Below are 24,587 nucleotides of genomic sequence, written 5' to 3'. Positions count from 1 at the left end.
TCTCCTTTTTCTTTGGTTTTCTTTTTCTTTTTCTTTTTTTCATTGCAGTGTGAGCAATGACAGACATTTTGAAATAAGAATCTTTAGTAAAGAAAACAAACTCATACTTAAAGGAAAGGCTGAGGAAGGATAGAAGAAAAGAGGAAGGTAGAGTTGTAGGTGGAGAAGCTGGAGGAAATGTTTCTGCCACCTTTGTGTGTGGCCCCTTCTGATTTTTCTCCCTGAAGCCAATGAGATTTCCTGTAAGAAGGCTCGGCTACAGCTGCATTATAGTCTGTAACTGACCTCAGAGGTACGAGCAAATGGATTCCACTGAGAACGTGGTTAGAATGGGGGAAGGGTTTTAGGTTCAGATGCTTGTTGTGGAGAACAGATTGTTCCTAAGGCTCACTGTGGCTCTCGAAATGTGCGGGGATGGGGGGTGGGGGCATTACCCAATCATCCCAAGCCCCTTCTCATAAAATGATGTAACTTACCCCATTCTCCAGGAGCATTGGCCCCAGAGTAATTCCAGCACCCAGGGAGAACGTTTCCCATTTTCAATGTCTGCAAAGTGAAGTTCTCCTTTTGCGCCAAGACCGTTTCCTCAAAATAGCGTACCTGGCTAGCATTTAAGCATTACACCCCTTAGCTCACCACGATCGCTCCAAGTCACGTGTTAATGTGTCTTTCGACTCTGCACTAACCCTTGTGGACCATTCGTGCCATACTGAAGCTGACTTTCTACTTTATTTTTTCAGTTGTTCATGGTGGACAACGGAGCAGATGACTGGAGAATAGCCATGACTTATGAGCGTATTTTCTTCATCTGCTTGGAAATACTGGTGTGTGCTATCCATCCCATACCTGGGAATTACACGTTCACATGGACGGCCCGGCTTGCCTTCTCCTATGCCCCATCCACAACCACCGCCGATGTGGACATTATTTTATCTATCCCGATGTTCTTAAGACTCTATCTGATCGCCAGAGTCATGCTCTTACATAGCAAACTGTTCACCGATGCCTCCTCTCGAAGCATCGGGGCACTGAATAAGATAAACTTCAATACCCGTTTTGTTATGAAGACGTTAATGACTATCTGTCCAGGAACTGTACTCTTGGTGTTTAGTATCTCATTATGGATAATTGCCGCCTGGACTGTCCGAGCCTGTGAAAGGTAAGTTTGTTTCTTTTCCTGGGAACATAATTTGCAAGTGGGAGGAAGAACACATTTTAGACCAGAGGCACTCGGTGACTCACGCTTGGAAATGTTGGATTCTCTGGTGTTTTAAAACGAGTCTGACGAAACTTTACTGCACATTTTTGCTTACAGTGATGCCTTGATGATTATGTACTTTTTTCCTTTTTTTTAAGAGAGAGAGGGAGGATAGCACCACAGGGGGTGGGGAGGAGTAGAGGGAGAGAGAGAGAATAGGAAGCAGGCTGCATGCCCAGCACGTAGCCCTACTGGGGGCTGATCCCCCAACCCTGAGATCATGCTCTGAGCTGAAGTCAGGAGTCGGATGCTGAACCGACTGAGCCCCGTGACCCCAGGCACCCTGATGACGCATTTTACTTTCCAATTGGATCAGTTTTCTAGAGAGGGCTGTCTTTATACTCTGTGTCAAAATTTGGAGACCTACAAATTTTATAGGAGGTTTCTATCCGAAATGTCTGTTTCATGATAACACCGAATCATTTTGGTGCCTCGTTGGTTATAGCATAGATTATTGTTGAGACAGAAATCCAGCGGAAACATGGTGATTCAGGCTGTCTGAACTTTTGGGAATATCTCAGTGTGGTCTGTCAATTGTACTGCCCATTTAACCCAGTGTTCATGTGAGACTGGTAAGGAGCTTATGGGTATATTATTTGGTTTTTTATCAAACTCAACAGTTAGTGAGAAGGGGAAGTGGGGTTTGTTTTATTTTCTGAGGTACTCTGGTGGTTTAGAGATAGACATACATTCTTAGAATTTGGGAACTTCCCAGTGAGTCTAAATTAATTAGTAATAGCATCAGTGATATTAACCTTGCCATTTTAACAAACAAAAATAGATTTGTTACATAAATAGGAGGAACTCTATCATAATGAGGGGTGAAGCCTCATGCGACCTTGGTTAAGAAAATCCAGGTTGAAATTGGCAATAGATAGGAACGATTTAGTAATTGATAGAACTGTTAAATCTTAGGATGTTCTCCGTAATGACCAGATTTTTTTTAGTTTAGATTTTGAAAATTGAAGGTATTATGTATACAGTTTAATGAAGAAGACTCTCTGTGTGAGAATTGTTGCAAAAATAGCAAACCTATAATATCCCTTCCCTATTTTGGTTTTTCGCAGCAGTCGCTCAAAGATCTTTTAGTCAATGTTTTTAGTAATTGCTTTTTGTATTTCGGGATGCTATAGCTTATGTTGCTACCACTAGGTTTTTCATTAGCTTTTTAGGAAAGTTGGGATTTTAGTTTTCTTTCACACATATATACCCCTTTCATGACTCCACCCTCCAGAAGAGTAATTTCCATCTCCCTCAAAATTATGTCAACACTGATCATTCTACATTAACATCCTTATGACTATGTAAACTGCATTTGTGCTTGAACTATGTGTAGTATTTTGTTGGCATTTTGCTTTTCCTGTACATTTTTTATTTTCCCCATATTGTGTAAATATTCTTTTGCTAGATTCATTTATATTGAGCAATCTATCAATTTCACTTTGAAAAACAATTTTTACTTCTAACCTATTTGCCCATCACATTGGGAATTTTTTCTGGATTCTTTGTACGTTGGCTACCCTTTTTCTTGAACCCCGTTTCTTCCTCGCTTTTCACCTATTCTTCGTTTTGGCAGATTTCATCTCCCTGGCTTTTAAATCAATCAGAGAGAGTCAATTATCATATGGTTTCACTTATTTGTGGAGCATAACAAATAGCATGGAGGACATGGGGAGTTAGAGAGGAGAAGGGAGTTGGGGGAAGTTGGAAGGGGAGGTGAACCATGAGAGACTGTGGACTCTGAAAAACAATCTGAGGGGTTTGAATTGACGGGTGGGTGGGAGGTTGGGGTACCAGGTGGTGGGTATTATAGAGGTCACGGATTGCATGGAGCACTGGGTGTGGTGCAAAAATAATGAATACTGTTATGCTGAAAATAAAAAATAAATTTAAAAAAAAAGAAAGAAAAGGTAATAGGTGAGAGAGAATTTTTTGAGAGCTTGTAGATATGTTTGTTCTTCTCTCCCTTCTTATTTGATAAGGGGGATGGATATAAAACTCTAGATTGGAAATCACTTTTGCTCAGAATATCAAAGCCTTCATTTTACTCTGGCATCCAGGATCCAGCAGTTTGTTACTATTCTCAATTTTTGATGCTTTTTTCTTTTTCTGGAAGCTTTTAGGATTGGTATTCTACAATTGCAACAGGGTACATCTTGGTGTGAATCTTTTTTAATTTAGAGAACTAGGAATTTAATAGACTTGTTTGATCTTGGAATGAATGTCCTTCAGTTCTTGGAAATTTTCTTGAGTTATTTAATGATTTTTGTTCCTGTGCTTTGTTGTGTGGATATTGGTCCTCCTCTATTACTTCTTTAATTTTCCCATTTTCTTTCTTACTTTTTTCCATTTCTGTTTTTGCTCTATAGAAGATAACCTCCCTTTTATCTTCCGTACTTTCTTTTTCTTTTTTTTTTTAATTTTTTATTTTCTTTAAACATATTTTTTTATCCCCAGGGATACAGGTCTGTGAATCACCAGGATTACACACTTCACAGTACTCACCAAAGCACATACCCTCCCCAATGTCCATAATCCCACCCCCTTCTCCCAAACCCCCTCCCCCCAGCAACCCTCAGTTTGTTTTGTGAGATTAAGAGTCACTTATGGTTTGTCTCCCTCCCAATCCCATCTTGTTTCATTTATTCTTCTCCTACCCACTTAAGCCCCCATGTTGCATGACCACTTCCTCATATCAGGGAGATCATATGATAGTTGTCTTTCTCTGCTTGACTTATTTCGCTAAGCGTGATACGCTCTAGTTCCATCCATGTTGTCGCAAATGGCAAGATTTCATTTCTTTTGATGGCTGCATAGTATTCCATTGTGTATATATACCACATCTTCTTGATCCATTCATCTTCTTCCGTACTTTCTATTGGACTTTATTTTCTTTTTAATTTATATTAATTTCCAGGATCTCATGTTTGATCCCAAGTGCCCCTTTGAAAAAAATAACATCATACTTTTGTTCTTGGATGCCTTGTTTTATTTATTCAGGGATGTTAATGATAATTTTTGAAAATGCTTTCTCTTTGTATATGTATTGTTTCCCCCAAAGATTCATTTTTCTGTTGGTTTTGGCTTCTAGCTTTCCTTAAGTAGTTAGGCGACCCCAGCAGTCTGTTCCTACTTGACAGTGTAACCTTCAAGGGCTGAGTGGAATTTTCTTTGCATACCTAGAAGTTGTCAACTGTGAGCTTCACTACTGGGTCATTTGGAGTGGGACAGTGCCAGAAGACCAATTTTAGTATCTTTACATGTTTTCTGTTATCTCCAAACGATCTGACAGGCTCATGGGATGTTGTTTCTTCTGTCCTACCTTGAAGGCGCAAGCTTAGGGGACAGTGTACTGGAATTGAAAGGGAAGAGAAGAGGTCTCAACCACGAATCTGTGAACCTTTATTTGTTTTCCAAGTTGTAGCATGGTAGCCTACTCTACGGTGCTTGATGCCGTCAGCCCGCTGACCTTGTGTTTTACCTCTCGAGACAACAAACTTCCAGGTTTCTGCCAGTTGGCAAAAGGTACTAGAAGTGACAGAGAGTGGAGAAGGGAATCTAGATACCTAATTGCTTTTACATATATCTGAACGTGTTCTCACCTTTCGGGCTGTGTTCTGATCTCCATTTGCAGAGGTACAGGTGCCAAGGATTTTCAGAGTTTTGGGGTGGGACACAGGTTGGTTCTCAATGCCAGTATGGTTTCTTCGTGATTCTTTACCATTCCTGGTCTAGAATTCTCCTTCCGTGAGTCAGGTAAGCCTGTGATCACCTGTCCATTGGCTTTATCAGTTCCCTTCATATTGTCTTGTCACTCATTCTTGCTCTGCTCATGGGCTTCTGCTTTGTAGGCTTTGTTTCTTGAACAGTTATTTACAGTCATTTTCATGGAGTTGAGGGAGCCAAGGTCAGCATGTTTGTCAAGTCTGTTTTACAGGAAATTCTGGAGTGATTAGTTTTTAGTATCAAAGTTTCTGAATCTTTTCTCTACCTTTTCTTTGTAACTATGGCATTTGAAGGATTAAAGTTTTCTTCTTAATGGAACGTGGACTCATTATGGCAAGGCTTTGTTTGCTAGCAGTCATGGTATTTAGAGGCTTATGATATTTTCTGGAGCAGATGTACCTATAAAGTTTGAAGAATAAATATGGAAACCCTTAGCTGATAAACCCATTTAGTTTATGAAAATTGCTCTTAGTTGGAAAGTAGATATAACAACGTACCAGTGGGGGTAGAAGCATAGTTGAACTGTACATACAGCTGTATGAGTGGTCCCCAACACGTCTGCTCCCCAAGGACCCAGGAGACAAATGGCCTCAAAACTGAGCACATGCCATACATTTTCTCTTCAAAAGCGGTCCATCTCAACTGTTTGAACCCATCTTCACTAAATTCAGAAGACTGCAGGCAAATGATGCCACATCTTCCTAGCAGTCCAAAGTGTGTGTGTGTGTGTGTGTGTGTGTGTGTGTGTGTGTGTGTATCTGTGTGTGTGTTTAGCAGGCTGACATTGTGAGGTGACAGACCAGACTTGGGTTCACATAAAAAGACACTAGAGCCTGAAATTTGCCCATTTCATATGAAGACTGAGAATCTGTAGGCCGCAGTTAAATAACAGGAACAAACTGTGGCCTGGTGGGGAAGGGAGGGAGACCAGACTCTGGACTGGGACACTGGGATTTCATTCCACTTGCTCAGCAGAGGGGCTGAGTTGCCTCAGGCCAACCAGCTCACTCCTTTTTATCTTAATTTCTTCATTGCAAACTAAATGGATTGACAAACTTTCTTCTTCCAAAGGTAACATTTCCTAATTGTACAAATGAGTAAAAGAAAATAAAATCTTGGGGCGCCTGGGTGGCTCAGTGGGTTAAAGCCTCTGCCTTCAGTTCAGGTCAGGATCCCAGGGTCCTGGGATCGAGTCCCGCATCGGGCTCTCTGCTCAGCAGGGAACCTGCTTCCTCCTCTCTCTCTGACTGCCTCTCTGCCTGCTTGTGATCTCTGTCTGTCAAATAAATAAATAAGGGGAAAAAAAATCTAAAAAAAAAAAGAAGAAAAGGAAAGGAAATCTTTAACCAGTGTTGTTCAGTTCAGTTTTCATTTGAGTTCCCATTTTGTTGCACAAAATCTCCAGATTGTGACTTGTAAGATGCAAAGATTTTAAAAAAAAAAAAATTAGCCTTTTTTTTTTAATAAAGTTTGCTGTGATGTGGTTCACGTCTTACATTTCCTCATGTTTTCCTTCCTTCCCTTCTCCCCCCTCCCCCTGCCTCCCCTCTTCCTCCCGCCCTCCTCTCTGCCTCTCCCTTTTTCCTTTTCCTTACCCCCCCTCCCCTCCCCCCCCCCCTCCCCCCCTCCCTTCCTTCTTCCTGATGGGACTTTGCAGTGCTTCACACAACACACAGCGCTCCTATTTCTTTGGTTTGGAATTTGAATTTAAGTGCACCTCCCAGGCCCATCTTTGAGCTCCCCAAGTGTTCTCTCCATATTAAAGGGGGATTCACACCTAATAGAAATTCTCTTCTGAGTTAATTAGAACAGGTCTAGGAATTTTTTAAAAGGAGAAACGTTGGGGGCACCTGGGTGGCTCAGTTGGTTAAGCAGCCAACTCTTGGCTTCTGTTTGGGTCATGATCTTAGGGTCCTGGGATAGAGCCCAATGTCAGGCTTCACACTGGGCTCCGAATCGTTTTGAGGATATTCTCTCTCCCTCTGCTGTCTGTCTGTCTGTCTGTCTCTCTCTCAGATAAATAAAATAAATCTTTAAGAAAATGTTGGAAAGGGCGCCTGGGTGGCTCAGTGGGTTAAGCAGCTGCCTTCGGCTCAGGTCATAATCTCAGGATCCTGGGATCGAGTCCCGCATCAGGCTCTCTACTCAGCAGGGAGCCTGCTTCCCTTCCTCTCTCTCTCTCTCTCTGCCTGCCTCTCTGCCTACTTGTGATCTCTCTGTCAAACAAATAAATAAAATCTTAAAAAAAAAATTAAAAAAAAAAAAAGAAAATGTTGGAAAGGAGAGAGCTTTTGAGAGAGAGAGGGAACCAGATGTGTCTCTGGAGAAGTTTGCTTGCAAACCTATCCGTCTCCTTCCACTGAGCACAGCACATCTAGAGGCTTCTGGAAAATGTTCTGGGCGAATGAGGGGGACATCCTAGAGGAGGAATCTCTTCCTGGTGGTATTACTTTCCTTGACAGATCGTGTATCTCTGATTTATCTATAAGAAATAAAAACTCCGTTATTCTTTTCTTTCTCTCCTTCTCTCCCTCCTTCTCTATTTCCTTCTCCCCATCCCCCCATTTTGTGAAAGGTAGGACAAAGCTGAGTGGCATGTAGCCGACATCATGTCTGTAGCCTGTGCTTGTTGGGAGGAGGCTGCCCCAGACCAGTGTCCTTTCTCTTTCTGGTTTTGTTTTGGCTCTATGTCGAGGTGGCTGTCAAATCTGGAAAGAACACTTGCTTCTAAAATAACCTGGAAAGTGTGCCCTAGTGCTGTTCAAGTGATTCCTTGTACATGCAGACTCAGGTCCAGACATTGAATCAGAGGTACCAGGAGAACCTTCGGGAACGTTTATGTCTTACAAGAAGTCTGAACCCCGTAGCTTGGGGTCCTGAAAACTGGGAATTATCCCCTCTTGTACTTTTTGAGACATCACTGTTTTCGTTATGAGTATAGGTGAGTATTGATTCTGAAGTGTGCTTCACCAGAAACTTTTCGAGGAAACTGATTTGCCAGGGGTAGGACGGGAAACAGGGGGCCAGTGCTGGTTATGCGGAGGAAAGCATTTTGCTCCATTTTGTTTTTTTTCTTTTTTCCTGTAAGGGCTTCCAGGAGATTTAATATGAGCAGGGGCTTTGGGTATACCCAAGGAGAAAAGGAGCTTTGGCTTGACCACATCTTCTGGGAACCAGCATTGGCCTTTGTCAATAACTGAAGTTTCAGAGATGGAAAGACATTTTAACTTTCTGCACAACATTCTTTTCCTGATTGCTACAGGTTTTATCATGTGGGGGAGGGGGCTGAGTTTGGGATGGACAGAAAGAAGGGGTCAGGAACGGGGAGCTGGGAACTTTGGTGGCCGTATTACCACGGAGAGACGCAGACAGGAACAATCTGTGCTGTTTGTCACTGGAAAAGATTCAATTAGTTAAGACATTTGTGGCCAAATAAATTCACCGTTTTTTTTTTTTTTTCCTAAAGATTTTATTTACTTACTTGAAAGAGAGAGAGTGTGCATGCATGAGTGGGGAGAGGACAGAGGTAGAAGGAAAGAATCTCACTCAGACTCCTTGCCGAGCATAGAGCCCAACACAGGGCTCAATCTCATGACTCTGAGTTCATGACCTGAGCTGAAGCCAAGAGTCAGGCACTTAAGTACCTGAGCCACCGAGGCACTCCTAAATTTACTCTTCTTCTTTACCTCATTGCTTTATTTCCAGGAGTGTTGAAGAATGCATTAACTAGTGTGCAGTAGTTAAGAGGGAAAGGTTTCTCACAATGGCTTTAGAGTGGTTTTCCTTTTTCCCAAGTGGGGAAACTGGAGAAGCGAACAATGGAACTTGTTTTATAGAGATTCTCATAAGCCAAATGGCATTTGAGATGGGTTAAGAATAAATGCTTTTTACCAATCAAAACTAATAGTAAAGAAAGGCAGTATGTATTATACAACACTATATATATTTATAATATATTGTAATATATAGTACTATATAATAATATAATAATATATATATGATATATATAAGATATATGAGATATCATAATATAGGTTATAATATAATAATAACAGAAAAATAGGTAAATAAGTATTCATTTTTCAAATTATCCCAAAGACAATCGAGGAATGGAGTTTCAGTTGTGTTTAGAATCTATTATTCAGTCTTAAAAGTACGTCTTATTTCTTCCATTAATCTAGTTAGACTTCTGGTTTTTTCTTAATTTATTCATTTTTAAGATACTTAAAAGCCGGGCGCCTGGGTGGCTCAGTTGGTTGGGCAGCTGCCTTCGGCTCAGGTCATGATCCCAGCGTCCTGGGATCGAGTCCCGCATCGGGCTCCTTGCTTGGCGGGGAGCCTGCTTCTCCCTCTGCCTCTGCCTGCCTCTCTGTCTGCCTGTGCTCACTCTCTCCCCTCTCTCTCTCTCTGATAAATAAATAAAATCTTAAAAAAAAAAAAAAAGATACTTAAAAGCCTGTCACTGATAGTCTCTTACACTGTGTTTGTTTTAATTGCCCAAAAAGTGATTTCTGAAATGCAGCTGAAACTTCCTTTATTATAACAGTATATCATGGAATATTACAGTCAGGTCATGTTCCATAAAAAAAAAAACTGCATCCCACATGAAACTTTATATGAAAAAGCTGCTTTTAGCCCAAGGATTGATGATGTCTTCTGACATCAGTATGAACCAAGAAGTTAAAGAGGAAAACCCTTGCAGGATGAGAATGGCCCCTTGTGTAACTACACGTGTTTCTAGACTTTCAGCACTCATTCTAGAAGGTATATGACTCGGGGTTCCCCTTCCTATTGCATACGGGCCCTGCATACCGTTGTCATTTTTGTACATACCAAGGTAACAGGAATATATCCTTCTTCCTGCGTGGTCATTGTGACATCTAGGAAATTAAATTAGCATTGTAATGGTTTCTTTTTTGTAACCAGGTGTGAATCTGCTATTCTGAGCTCGGACATTTCTGACTTCCTCAATATAGAGCCTGATTTTGAATAAAGCCACTTCACGTTTCAAGTGGGGATAAACTATTTAGAATGCTTAAATGATCTGGATTCTAGTTTTCAAGTTTCTCATTTCAAAAGAGTTTTAGTTTGCTTTTTTTTTTCTCTAATCAAAGCCAGTGTTTCGAGGAGGGAAGGGATAGATGGCCTCTGAGAGTCTCACTTGTGTCTATTGATTTCTAAAAACTATTTATGTAGCATCGCATGCAGGAGTGTGTGAAATGAGGAGCTACGTTTTTGAACGCTAACTTGCTTTCTTGACCTGCGGTCCATGATTCTAGTTATATTTTTAGGCGACCCTCTGAGAGGTCTGTGCTTTTTTGGGGCCTGACCATCAGAGATGCCTTATTTCCTGTTGATTTCCTTAAGTCGGAAGCATGTGACTTGGGATCAAGTTTCTTCAGCAGTTGTCAAAGTAGTCATAAAATATCCATGGGTGGTGCTGGGAAGCATCCTCCTGGCCTTTGATTGAGCATGGTTTACTGGATAATTAGATTATTTCTTACTGCTCAAAGTTTCAGCTGTTGCTAAGTAAATTGTAAGCATTTCATCAATGGATTTGTAATTTGTGGTTGATGGTAATGTAATACTTTGTAAACCTAGACTTCCAGAGTCTGATTCATACGTACGGATATAGCCTTTTCAGACTCAGAAATGAGTCACAACTTTAAAACGGGCCCTTTCAAGTTATAAAAGTCAGCGGTTTGAAAGCATTCATCATGCACCTGGGACTTGGAAAGCATCAAGCCTCGGCATAGAGTTTGCCAAATAAATTGGTCATTAAAGTCTTATGGGAGAAAAGCCAATATTTAGTCCTGTTCTGTTTTCTCTTCATGCCTCCCTAGATAGATTTGGTGTTCTATGTTTGGTTTTGGGGGGTTTTTTGGGGTCTACCTCCAGAGAGAACAATGAGGATGATGATTTGTTGGCAAGATGCTTTGAGATCCTGGATTGAGGAGTGCAGTTGGAAAATACCAGCACTGATTATATTCACGCTAACAAAACCCAAAAACCCAACAACAAAACACAAAACCAAAAACGTGAAGCTGAAAACAGCTCAGAAATCCAATCTCACGGATCTTATGGTGAATTTATCATAGCCCTCCCCATCCTGACATAGACACTGAGCTACAGAATTTATGGACTGTGGGTCCTGATTGTCTCCTAACTGGAAAATCCACCTGGGACGTTAGGGTGATGTATATGTGTTTCTGTGCAGCTTCCTCATGCATGTGAGTTTCAGAATCACTGTGCCAGATAAAAACAAAAAAACACAAAGTCTAAATGTTGCTGCCCTGACATGCATGCTATTTTGTGTTTAGGAAAATTAACACATCTCTTAGACACACGTGAACCTCGACTGGCAAAAATTCAACTTTTCCCCACATGCCTGCGGAATTCTGTACGTTCCTTTTTCTTTTTGAAATTTCGCTCCTTTATTTTTAATGCGCTCTTATTGCAAAACAGCATTAAAGTAACAGAGGAAATTGGAGACAAGAAAAGTGCCCTTCTGTGCAACAGAATGTACACATTTTGGGCTTGGACAAATCTGCCTTCTAGCCTAACATTAAATTTTATAACCTTCGTACCTATTCATGGGCTTACTTCATGTTATAATTGTTTATTTAGGGCATGAAGTGGGTTTTAGAATTGCATATTGGAGCTGGAGTTGGGGGTATAAAAGATAGGTGTTTGGCTGGACTCCCCCGGAAGGACTGGATGAACTATTTTCTCCTACTCTAACCAGCCAGCTGGTTAGAGTAATACCTAATCTTAACAGTGCTTCCTGACATCCCACGGGGGGAATAGCAATCCTTGAACTCTCCCACTCTGCCATGTCCAGCCCCGTTTTGTCCCCGATTCAAAAGCCCATGGATTAGTAAACAGTCCAATCACTGCCAAATTCCTGGGGCAATTGGTAAAGGCCCCAGCCTTCAGAGACTTTCACTTAGCACGGTGGTGAGGTCAAAGCTGTTTTGAGAACATGGTCGTTAGTTAATAAACGCTGGTGAATAAATAAAGGAATTAGAGGGGGAAAAAAATCTCATGCAGAGTTTCACCATGATTTTTGGCTAACATGTAAGAAGAAAAGAGGATTTTTGTCATTCTTCTGTTTTATTAAATGATTGAGGTATAACTTCTATACCTATTTTAAGTGTGTATCTCAATTGTTACCTAGTAAATGTCGAGAACTATACCACCATCACTTCTGTTGAGTTTTTTCTTTTTTTTTTTTTTTTAACAATTTTATTTATTTATTTATTTGAAAGAGAGCATGAGCACAGGGAGGGGCTCAGGGAGAGGGAAAAGCAGACTCTCCACTGAGCAGGGAACCTGACCTGGGGGCTCCATCCCAGGACCTGGAGATTGCAACCTGAGTCAAAGGCAGATGCTTAACTGACTGAGCCACCCAGGCAACCCAACCTCTGTTGAGTTTTAAAAGCTTCATCACCCCCCAAAAGATCCCTTGTTGCCGGTGGCATGAACTCCCTGCTCTGTCCAGTCCCAGGCAACCACAACATGCCGTCTGTCTCCCTAGAATTGCTCTTCTGAGCATTCTATAGAAATGGAATTGGATGACATCTACTTTTTTTCTTTGATCGTGCTTAAAGATTTTGATGTTCATTCCTACTGTCCCATCTAGTTTGCCCCTTTTTATTGACAAATGGTATTCCATCGTAAGGCTATGCCTTGGTTCATTTGCTCATTTCACCAGTTGGTAACACATTTAGAAGGTTTCTTGTTTGAGAGCAGTTATGAATAGAATCACTGTGAACTTTTGCACAGAAATCTCTGTAGAAACATGTTTTCGTTTTCTGGGGTAGACGTGTAGGAGGGGGGCTGCCTAATCTTACATTCCCGCCTGAAATCAAGCCTCTGTGAGGGTTCCTCTTTTATTACACAGTGCTGACAACCCTGTCCCCCGTAGATACATGCACACGTAGATACACATATATATACACATATTTATTAATATAATCTTACTATCATTCTAGTAAGTGCACAGTGGTACCTCATTGTGGTTGTAACTTGCAGTTCTCCAGTGACCAATGGTGGCGAACACCTGTCCTGTGGTCATCAGTCATTTGTGTATATCTTCTTCGGCAAAAAGTCCATTTAAAGTGCTTGCCCATTTTCACACTGGGTCATTTGTCTTACTGTATCCTGAGCGTTTTTTTCTATGTTCTGATTACCAGGCCTTTCTCAGATGTGTGATTTGCAGATTTTTTCTGCAGCTTATCTTTTCGTTTATGTTCGTGTATTTTCTGAGCACCGTGTTTTCTGAAGCTGCGAATACTGGACTTTCTCTAAAGCGGTCTTGTGTTGCCTCCCAAAGCCAGGGGATAAAAGCTAGGAACACATACCCAGGGGACTGTGATGAACTCTTTGAAGATACTTGGCTCCCTTGTTAAGTTTTTCTGCTTCCTGTGCTTCTCCTTGCTGCCTTTTGCTACCCGCAAGGTCTTGGTGTTTCTAGTATCGCTATTTGCTAGTTATAGGAAAGCAAGGAAGGAGTGAGAGAGGTTGTTTATTACACCTGAGTTGAAAAAATATCTGTCCAAGTCTTGCATCACTGTGATGACAGTAGTCAGTGTGAAAAATGAAGTCCAAAAAGTATCTGTCATTTTAGCACTTACACTGAAGGCATTCCTGACTCTGGTCTAATGGGGATATTTAAAATTCTTTTATTTTCCTCCCTTTAAAAAAAAAAAAGATTTTATTTATTTATTTGACAGAGATCACAAGTAGGCAGAGAGGCAGGCAGAGAGAGGAGGAAGCAGGCTCCCCGCTGAGCAGAGAGCCCGATGCGGGGCTGGATCCCAGGATCCTGGGATCATGACCTGAGCCAAACCGCAAAGCCTTTAACCCACTGAGCCACCCAGGTGCTCCTATTTTCCTCCCTGTTAAGGGGGCAATTGGTTTTAAATGATCTACAGGTATCTTCATGACCAAGGGCAAATGTTTGTAACAGGTATGACCCCATTTTAGGAATTAGGTAGATTGTTACAAACGAAGCCTCCCTCCCTGACTCTGTATGACCTCACTGGTTTTTATGACAGTCCAGTGCCATCTCTTTGGAAGATCAATGGTCCAGCCATGGGCTGCCTGACCAGATGACCATTGCTTGATCATTCTTCATAGTGTGCTCTGTATCACAGTGACAGCATATCATGGTCCAACTGACAGGAAAGTGGCAATTGTTATCTGACGTTTCATTTTCCCCAGTAGCTCAGAGGCCAAGAGATTTTTTAGTAGCCACTCCTAATATCTATTCCTTGTCATAGACTTAATATTCTAGAAGCTTTCTGCGTTATGTAAAGAGCACCATTTTAGTTTACAGAGTTGTATTGAGTAGTCTAACAAAGGAAGATGCAACTTAAAAATAAATGTTTGGGGGTGCCTGGGTGGCTCAGTGGGTTAAAGCCTCTGCCTTCAGCTCAGGTCAGGATCCCAGGATCCTGGGATCGAGCCCTGCATCGGGCTCTCTGCTCAGCAGGGAGCCTGCTTCCTCCTCTCTCTGTGCCTGCCTCTCTGCCTACTTGTGATCTCTGTCTGTCAAATAAATAAAATCTTAAAAAAAAAATATTTGCAGCCTTTGTGATATCTGGTGTCGGGGCTTTAGAACCTCTTAGGAAACCTCCATGTAAGACTCAGGGTCTGGTCTATAAAAGGAAAGCCACAAAGTAAGGCACAGTGTATTCAGATCAAGTTGAATTGGAAGAAAATACCTTTTGCCACCAATCTGAGTGAAAAGTTAAATTTTCTCACTTCGCCGATTTAAATAAATGGCCCCCAGTGTTTCACGTGATTGGGCGTTTTCAGTGATCATAAGCTCTCTGTTTTGGACAAAACCAAAGCCATGTTAGACGTCTGTGGAGAATCATCCCAAATCTCCACTTATATTATTTGGGGTGACTTTATGCTTTTGTCCCAGAAGGTATCACAAAATGAAACTGGCAATACAGAACGATCAGCTTTGATCCATAATTTTAATCTGGGTTCGTGGTGACCAGCCCTTAGAGATCTGGCTCAGTGTGTGTCTTTTCTGAAATGGGATGAGTGTTCTTAGATTTACTACTGTTACTTCTCTGGTCCAACAACAGTGCTTTCTAGCGGTCAGTAAGATGTTTTTGCTTTGGTTCTTTAAATAGGTTCTAAGAAGCTCAGGGCATCACTATGAAGTGAGAGGTCTCTCTTTCAGGATTTATATTCCTCTTTAAAGATTCTTAGTACTTTTATGGACTTAGAGCTTTCATTCCTCTTCCTGCCTACTGTTCACTTCCTGTGTCTTCTGGATTCCTGTTCCTTCCTACCAAGGTCATTGGCATGGATAGTGATTGGGCAGGTGTTTTGGGTAGGTATGCGGTTGTATGGTAAAAGGGATGAAGATGCCATGATACTCAGGCTCAATGTGGTCTTGGAGAAGAACCAGAAAGACTGTTAGAGGTCATTAGTCACTAGCATAATATGTTCAACACTTTCGTCTGATCCTGGTTAGGTGAGGGGTTAGATTTTCTCTTCTAGTGTCGAGGTGTCCTTTGGGTGCCTATGGTATTCTCCATCCTCTACAAATGAGGGTACAGAAGCTGTGCTTAAACTAAACTCTGCAAGGATAAAGACCATGTCTAGTAACATCTTGATTCTGGTGGCTCAGAGTCCTTTAATACCCAGGTGTTAGGAGATTTTTTTCTTTTTAAGATTTTATTTATTTATTTATTAGAGAGAGAGCAAGAGAGCATGAGCAGAGGGAGAGTGACATGGAGAGGGAGAAGCACACTTCCCCACTGAGCAGGGAGCCCAATGTGGGACTTGAACTCAGGGCCCTGGGACCATGACCTGAACCGAAGGCAGACGCTTAACTGACTGAGCCACCCGGTGCCCCTCTTGTGGGATCTTACGAGTCTTCTAGTTCTGTCAGATCAAGAATAACCACGACTTCTGTCACTCCATGACAACTTATGAGGTAAACATTTCCACACAGATTTGTGCCCATCCGCCAGAACAACAGAGGGCTGATGGGTAATGCTTCAATGAGTGACCTCATGTAGTAAGTTTAACCCTATGAGAGACATAAAGGATACTTCCAGTGGGAATAATGTATGTTAAATGTGGAACAAATGCTTATGTCTTGATTTTGTTATCTTCTAGAAATGGGTTCTTTGGAAAGCAGTTAGAGTTTTACTGTTTAGTAAGTTAAAGTTTAATGAGGAGCTCTGTTAATTTAAAGTTTCTTTGAAGCAGGGGCCAAAAGAGCACTTGTTGAATTTTTTTTCCTTTTAGTTGACATTGGTATGTAATGTTTCAGGTGTGCAAAAGCCTAGTTACCATTTGTCACCATACAGTTGACCCCCCCTTCACCCATTTTGCTCACCCCACAACCCCGTCCCCCTTTTAACCATCAGTCTGTCTCTGTATTTACGAGTTTGTTTTTATCTTATTTTGTTTGTTCATTTGTTCTGTTTTTTCAAGATTCTACATATTAATGAAGTTATATGGTAATGATCTTTCTCCATTACTTAGCATAATACCTTCACGGCCCATCCATGCTGTTGCAGATGGCAATATTTCATTCTTGTTTATGGCTAAGTAATATTCCATTGCATAAATATACCACACCTTCTTTATCCATTCATCTGTTGATGAATACTTAGGTTGTTTCCATATCTGAGCTATTGTAAATAATAGGGGTGCATATATATTGTCAAATTAGTGTTTTCATGCTCTTCAAATAAAGACCTTGAAGTGGGATAGTTGCATCATATGTTAGATCTATTAATTTTTTGAGGATTCTCCATCTCATTTTCCAGATGGCTGCACCAATTTATATTCCTGCCAACAGTGTATGGGGGTTCCCTTTATTCCACATGTTTTCTGACACTTATTTCTTGTCTTTTTGATGCTTTCCATTCTAATGGTAGTTTTGATGATCATTCCCCTAACAATTAGTGAGGTTGAACCCCTTTTCATGTGCCTGTTGGCCATCTGTATGTTTATTCAGATCCTCTGATACTTTTTAATAAGCTTTTTAAATTATTGAGTTGTAGGAGTTCTTCATATATTTTTGGATACTAACCTTTCCTTGGATATATGATTTACAAGTATCTTCAGTTCAGTAAGTTGTCTTTGGTTCTTGATGATGGTTTCCTCACTGTGCAGAAACTTGTGAGTTTGCTTCAGTCCCATTTATTTATTATTGCTTTTTGTTTCCCTTGCATTTGGAGGCAGATCCACAAACACATCACTAAGACAGATGTCAAGTGGCTTACTGCCTGTGTTTTCTAGGAATTTAACGTTATCAGGTCTTACACTTAAGTCTTTAATCCATGTTGAGTTAATTTTTGTGTATGGTATAAGGTAGTGGTCCAGTTTCATTCTTTTACATGTTCAGTTTTCCCAGCACCATTTATTGAACACACTCTCCTATCTCCTTTGTATATTCTTGGCTCTTTTGTCATAAATTAATTGGTCATATATGTGTAGGTTAATTTCTGGGCTCCCAGTTCTGTTTCATTGATCTTTGTGTCTGTTTTTAAGCCAAAACCACTGTTTTGATTACTATAACTGTAGTATAGTTTGACATCAGGAAGCTTGATACTTCTAGCTTTGTTCTTCTTTCTCAAGATTGCTTTGGCTATATGGGATTCTTTGTGGTTCCATACCAGTTTTAGAATTATTTGTTTCAGTTCTTTGAAAGATGCCATTGGAACTTTAGTAAAGATTGTATTGACTTGTCAATTGCTTTGGGTTGTATAGACATTTTAACAATATTGGTTCTTTCATTTCATGAACATGGTATGTCTTTCCATTTATTTGTATCTTCAGTTTCTTTCATCGGTGTCTTAAAGTTCAGTGTATAGGCCTTTCATCACTGTACTTAAATTTATTCCTCAGTATTCTATTTTTTTTATGTTATTGTAAATGGGATTGCATTCTTAATTTCTTTTTCTGATTGTGTATTGTTAGTGTACAGAAATGTCACAGATTTCTGTTTATCGATGTTATGTCCTGCAACTTTGCTGAATTCATTTATTCTAACACTTTTCTGGTGGAGACTTCAGGGTTTCTCTAATAGTTTCCTGTTCTCAGCAAATAGTGGTAGTTTTACTTCTTCCTTTCCAGTTTCATGCCTTTTACTTCTTTTTCTTACCTTATTGCTGTGACTACTTGCTGAATTTTTGAAGACTGCAGGCATATTGGTCTTGGAAATCTGAAACCTTCAGAATGTGCTAGACTATAGGCAGAAGGCTTCACAGAAACATGGCAAGCATACTACAGCACTGCTTGAAACCTTTTCATTGTTCAGCCTGGAAGTATTTATATTTACTCTGTTGGACCCCGTCATCTTCTGACAGAGTTTCTCAGTCTTTTATCTTGTGTTTTGCTTTGTGGGCTTTCAGCATCTGTGTGTTACAGTCACTGACTGGGATTTGCAATGGGAGGGCAGAGGGGACCCCATCCTGAGGCGGCATTTGTCTTAAAGCTCCACAGGGCAGAGAAATATGCAGATGATATGAGTGTCCCTAAAGCAGCATTCCATCTTTTCCTTCTCAGGACCTGCTCTTCTCAGATTGCTGCCATTGTCCCCTGACCACTCAACTTAGGTCCTGCAGTGTGTTGAATGTGATGGGTACTTCCTGGAAATCTCATTAACAGTAATATGTAACTAGCATTGCTCCTGCTGGAAATGCACACAGCAAGTGCTGCTCAGCATGGTCCAAAGAGCTTCAGAGAATCCCCGTGGCAGCCCTTTGAAAAAGAGCATCATGAGTTGCAAACCATTGGGTTTAACTTCCTTGTACAGTCATCCAAATATAACAGAAGAATTTTTTTTTCAGGGCCCTTTATCCATTTTTACTTTTATTCAGGATTTTATCTGGCTTAGTCTTTGTCTTACCTTGTGCTTCTTATTGATCAGTTTTTGAAGAGACAAATATTAGGAAGAATTGAGGAAATGAAAATATTCTAAGTTGTTTAAGGCAAAGATTAACAAACTATAAATGTCCCATGAGCCAGATTTGACCCACTTCTTGTTTTTTGAACCTCCCATGAGCTAAAAACAATTTTTACCTTTTTAAATCATTTTGTGGAAGGGGAGAATACATGACAGAGATCATATGTGGTCGGCAAAGCCAAAAATATTTACTATGCAGCATTTTATGGAACAAGTTTTCCAACCCCAAAGGTAAAGTATCATTTTTGTCAAATTTGTTTTAAGCATAATATGATACTTAATATAAATTACAGAGACTTCTTCTAGTTTTATTTTCAGGTTCAGACAATGAATTTGTATTTGTCACAGCTTAAATGAGTTTTGTTTTAATTGCCATTATAACATATTCGGTGACCAAGGAGCAAACATTGACATTGGTTCAAGTGACAGGTGTGAGTGTCATATGGATGTTAATGAGTGACCTAAGCTATATGGAGTAGTCCTAGCTAGATCCCAGTAGAATTCATATGCTAAACACAAACTACCTTATTTGTCCATCCAAACTGGACAGGAGCAAGATATGGAAGAAGGGCTCTGATCTATTGGAGGATCCTAGGTTCTGCCTTCCCTGACCTTGGGTAACATCAGTAGGAACACTGAGGCACTAAGAAATCTAATCTAGAGGCTGTGGATGAGCAGATCTTGGGATGGATTTAGAGCCCAAGCTTCCAAAATGTAGTCATTGAACACTGGCAGAATGACTTTCCTTTAACAAGGAAAATCATCTCACGTCTTCTTGCAGTGTTGTTCTCCACAGCGCGTATGCTGAGCTGCGGGTATACAATGGCTCCATGCTGATCAGGGTGAAACAGGTTTTATATCTGTTATGTAATGGAGGATCGCAAAATACCATGATTGTCTTGGTCCTATGGTCTCTGCTCCCAAATGCAGTACTGTCCCTATCAAGTCGGTTTATGTTACTTAACATGGGAGGAGTTGACTGGCAAGACTTGAAAATAATTCCAATTTGCTTTTCTTACATACGTCTCTACTAAGTCCTTTCATGAGGTTTGCTTGCTGTGTCTCTTGAGCATCACTGCCTTTTCCGTCAACATAATGCTCATTCTTCAGAAGAGTAGAAAGGAAGAAGCTATAATTCGGCAAAGGTACCAGATACCTGGGACAATGTCATGAAGGTGGCAACATTTTATATTAAGAAAGTATTCACACAACATGTTTTATAGGCGATCTAGAACCTCAGTGGTATTGTTGCCTGGTAAGACTTTCCTATGTTTGTCACATCACCACTCTCCCTCCTCCCTTCTTCATTCCGTCTATCCTTCATACTGCCTGTAGATCCATCTCCTTTTGGCTGAGGCTGCTGTGGCCCAGACGACTCTTGTTTCTTTGCAGTTTTCAAGCAAGGTAGAGAGGATGTTCCCTTTTCCTTCCCCAGTGTTTTGAATGGACACCTTTTTCAGACTTAACACAGGTGCGATGTGATTTAAAATTGCATTGTGTATCTTTCCCAAAACAAGTTCATTTTTTGAATGGTGAAGATTTCTGTACCTCCCCAGTACAACCTTTAGTTATCTGAACCACCTTCTAGTCTCTCTTGCACATAACCTTGGATGTTCTTGATTTAAGCACATATTACATTTCCTTTTTTGTTTTAAAAGATTTTATTTATTTATTTGACAGACAGGGATCACAAGTAGGCAGAGAGGCAGGCAGAGAGGGAGAGGAGGAAGCAGGCTCCCTGCCAGGCAGAGAGCCCAATGTGGGGCTCGATCCCAGGACCCTGGGACCATGACCCGAGCCAAAGGCAGAGGCTTTAACCCACTGAGCCACCCAGGCGCCCTACATTTCCTTTTTATAGATTGTCTTTGTTGGGAAGGAAGAAACCCTGAGTTACGGTTACTAGCAAACCAACATATTTAGGAGAAACTGTAAAAAAGGAGAGAAGAAAGCCAACATGTGGGTTAAGCCTCATCAAGGTAGATTAAGTTTTAAAAGAACATATCTGTACTTTGCCCACTTGTATTCAAGTAAAGGTGCCTTTTCTTGGTATGTTCTGCAAGGAAGCACTGTCTTAGAACCACTCTTACATTTCCCAGTTTTTCCTTGTTGGTATTTAGTCAATTGCATCCTGCTAAAATCACTGTCATCGTCAGTCTTTTATAAAATGACCACGAGGCACAAAAGGAAAATAGGACTCCATCAGAAAGAGAGCTTGGCCCTCTCTGGGTGGCATCTCCATGGTAAGGAGATGACTGGACTGACTTAAGCTTCCAAAAACCTGAAAAAAAGGCTGTGTGTGTACAAGTCTTTTTAGGACTAGAAATGGTTGGGCACTCAGAAATTTATATATCCAAGTGTATTACATATACTTACATAGTATATGAAAATTATGCATAAAATTAGGCTTGTAGGCTACATATTTTATATATGCACATTTTATACACACACACACACACACACACACACACACACACACATTTATTTACTTATTAAAAATTTGAGGGGCACCTGGGTGGCTCAATGGGTTAAAGCCTCTGCCTTCGGCTCCGGTCATGATCCCAGGGTCCTGGGATTGAGCCCCACATCAGGCTCTCTGCTCTGCAGGGAGCCTGCTTCCTCCTCTCTCTCTCTGCCTGCCTCTCTGCCTACTTGTGATCTCTGTCTGTCAAATAAATAAATAAAATCTTTAAAATAAAAAGATAAAAAAATAATTTGAGCGTCACCTTGTGAATACCCTTTGATTCAGGGCAAGGTCATTCATCACAGCCACAGTGGTGATGAGGCCAAGCCCAGGAGTCTGACCTGTTCAAACCTCAGTTGACTTTGAACACAGCCATAAGCTCTTCTCTCTGAGTAGACATGGGCCTGTAGGACAGATCATTGTCAGAGACTCCTAGTTAACCAGTACAAATCTGGCTGAAACTGCTCAGAAAAGCAAGTTCTAACAATGTCAGTTGGCCTTTTGCCAGGCAAATAATCAGTACTTTTATAGTCATGGCTGTCCATAGTTTTATGGGCCTCGGTGGTGGTTATTAGTGATTGGCTGGATATGGTCTTAGGAGGTGAAAGTTACCAGTCCTCTTCTGTGGCAAATAAAGTTACAACAGAGAAGCACTCAAGTCCCTGGGACCCAGCAAATGGCTCAGGCTGGTGTTCAATAACTTTATTAACTGTCGGTTGAGAGTCCCCTGAAGCAAAGTATCCAGGCTACCATGCCCCATTTTCACTGAGCATGGTCTAACTGATTCAGGCCTGACTCCTGCACGGTAGGGCCGGTGGCTTCGATTTTCTCTGTGCGTAAAACCTGGAACAAGGCCAGCAATCAATCAGTAGTTGTCCTTTAAGAGAATGAGTCTTTAATTCTGGAGGTTTGGCTAATTTTTCAGGTCCTTTCCCCAAATCCTCGGATTGTATTAGATTGGCACACAACTTCCCACCCACACATTACCTCTTTGCTCCCTAACCCCTGACAAAGGAAAAAAAAAAGACAACAAACGACTCATATGAGTTTGAATAAGGAGACTAATAAAAATTTCTCTTCAGGGACTTGAGAAGTGTATTGTACGTTGTTTTCCACTCAGTAAGTCAGAGTTGTCCGTATTTGTATTAAGATCTATTTTTGAAGGTACTTGCTTATTAAGAGAGAAAAAAAGCTACAGATGGATTTTGGGTCAGACAATAAGATGAGATAGAAAATTTCTACCCGTTATCTCATTTACAAATATATATATTGGCATTCCTTTGTGGTTGTGGGGAGTGTAAATATAGAAATGGCATAGTCTTTGCCCTCCAGGAATTTACAATATACAGTCTACCCATGAACAACACAGTTTGAACCGTTTAGGTTCACTTATACATGGATTTTGATAGAGTATACTACCATAAATGCATTTTCTCTTCCTTATGATTTGCTTAGTAACATATTCTTTTCCCTAGTTTACTTTATTGTAAGACTATAGTATATAATACATATATAAAATAGGTGTTCATTGACCGTTACCTGTAATGCTTGTGGTCAACTGTAAGCTATTAATAGTTAAGTTTTGGGGGAGTCCAAAGTCATCTGTGGATTTTTGACTGCAGAAACGAGGTGGGTCAGCACCCCTAAGCACGGAGTGGTTCCAGAGTCAGCTGTAGTCAGGTAAATTTGTAAGCAAACTCTATTACCAGAGAAAATACAGTAAGTACCATAGCTGAGGGACAAGGGCACAGATGATTAAATCGTAATTTCAAGACTTAGTGGAAGGCTTCCTAGAGAAGAAAACATTGGATTTGGGGCTTAGAATAAATAGAATTTCAGGAGGGCCCAAAGTGAGGCAGGCTAGTATTAAAGGGTTGGCATAAGTAAGGGGTGTGGAGAAGGGACAGTGCAGGGCATGGTCAGGGGGCAGAGACGCAGCTCTTGAAGAATTTATGAAGAGCTGTGGTTGGAGATGAGCTCAGCTGGGGCTGCTGTCCAAGAGAATAAGGGTCTGGATGTCCATCTGTAGGTCTGTTCCCAAATGCTGCCTTCATGCCGTTCACATCCCCTATATTATTTTTTTTTTTATTAAACTTGGATTCAGTTGACACTTATTTTTCTTAAATACTTCCACTTGGAAAGGAACTTATAAACCTCTGTTACTTGCTCTAAATAAATCCAGCTAACCCGACCCCGTTACTCAATTAGAATTGGACGCTGTTCCTTCACTGTGGCTCTGAGCTGTGCCTGTAGGCTTGTTAAGAAGGCAGATCAGCAAATGTCTAAGGGTAGATCCTGACCTAGCACTAAAGGGATGCTTTTTCTTAGATCTCTTAGAAGGACCTTAAGAGGATCAAAATGAAAATAAATGACTTACTGAGGCACATGGTAGTTTTTAATCGAGAGTCTCAGTGCTAACGATATTCATCCCAAGTTCCTCTTAAAACCGTAGCCCTGACAACTGCCTTTTCCCTGCATTTTGGGGAATTCTCCAAGGAGACACTGGAGAGGGCCTAAAGGGTCATAGGTATCTGAACAACATAAAGGCCAGCCTCCCTATGGAAAGAGAACCCTGGGCGCTCCGTTGTGATGGGCAGCTGGGAACAGGAAAACCAATGGAGAGGCCAGAGGGAAGGGACCAGACTAAGGGATGGATCTGTTAACCTGAAAAACAAAACTGCCAGTTTTACCAGCACCAATGGGTTTGTTTGAGAACTGCAGAAAATTGCAAACCGGGACAAGCGTGCTACTGCCAAACAGTAGGCGAATCCCTGGGACTCTCTTTTGTAAAGGCAAGTTGGGAAGGGCTGCTGTAAACAAAACGTCTATTGGGTTAAACTGGAAGTTGGAAGTATGGTGGCTTCTCATTGGCTAAGATGTTATGGTCTCTCATTGACTGGGCTGTTGCTGGGGGGGAGGAAAACCTTTCTTCCTTCTGCCTGTTGCTGAAGTAGTAGGGGCTGCCATTGACCAGGAGTGTAGGGTGTGAGAGCTCCCCCTGCTGGCTCCCGGATTCCGTTTTAAATGAAGTTTCCTTTTATTAATTTTCACAGATCCCTCCATGGGCCAGGTACTAAGGGAGTGATGAATGATGTATATGAAACAATAACTTGTGTGGATGTTATAGGGACTTACAGATACACTGAACACAGGAAGAGAGAGAGTTGAAGAGGGGGCAGTGAAGGTGCCAA

At 41.0% G+C, this 24,587-nt stretch overlaps 1 protein-coding gene across 5 annotated transcripts in view; it reads left to right on the top strand.

Annotated features, from left to right (window-relative positions):
• The window catches only part of KCNN2 (potassium calcium-activated channel subfamily N member 2), a 460,896-nt gene that overhangs the window by 354,050 nt on the left and 82,259 nt on the right, over window positions 1-24,587 (top strand). For 4 of the 5 annotated variants that reach the window (XM_059416113.1, XM_059416111.1, XM_059416114.1 and 1 more), the window contains one exon: window positions 741-1,159. The exons of the other annotated variant lie outside the window; for it this stretch is intronic. In XM_059416113.1, coding sequence (XP_059272096.1) covers window positions 741-1,159 — 419 coding nt within the window. The remainder of the gene's footprint in view (window positions 1-740; window positions 1,160-24,587) is intronic. 5 annotated transcript variants of the gene reach the window in all.

Source organism: Mustela nigripes, chromosome 12 (genome assembly GCF_022355385.1).
Source record: "Mustela nigripes isolate SB6536 chromosome 12, MUSNIG.SB6536, whole genome shotgun sequence".
NCBI classification, from domain to species: domain Eukaryota; kingdom Metazoa; phylum Chordata; class Mammalia; order Carnivora; family Mustelidae; genus Mustela; species Mustela nigripes.
This window is presented reverse-complemented; position numbering and strand designations above follow the sequence as displayed.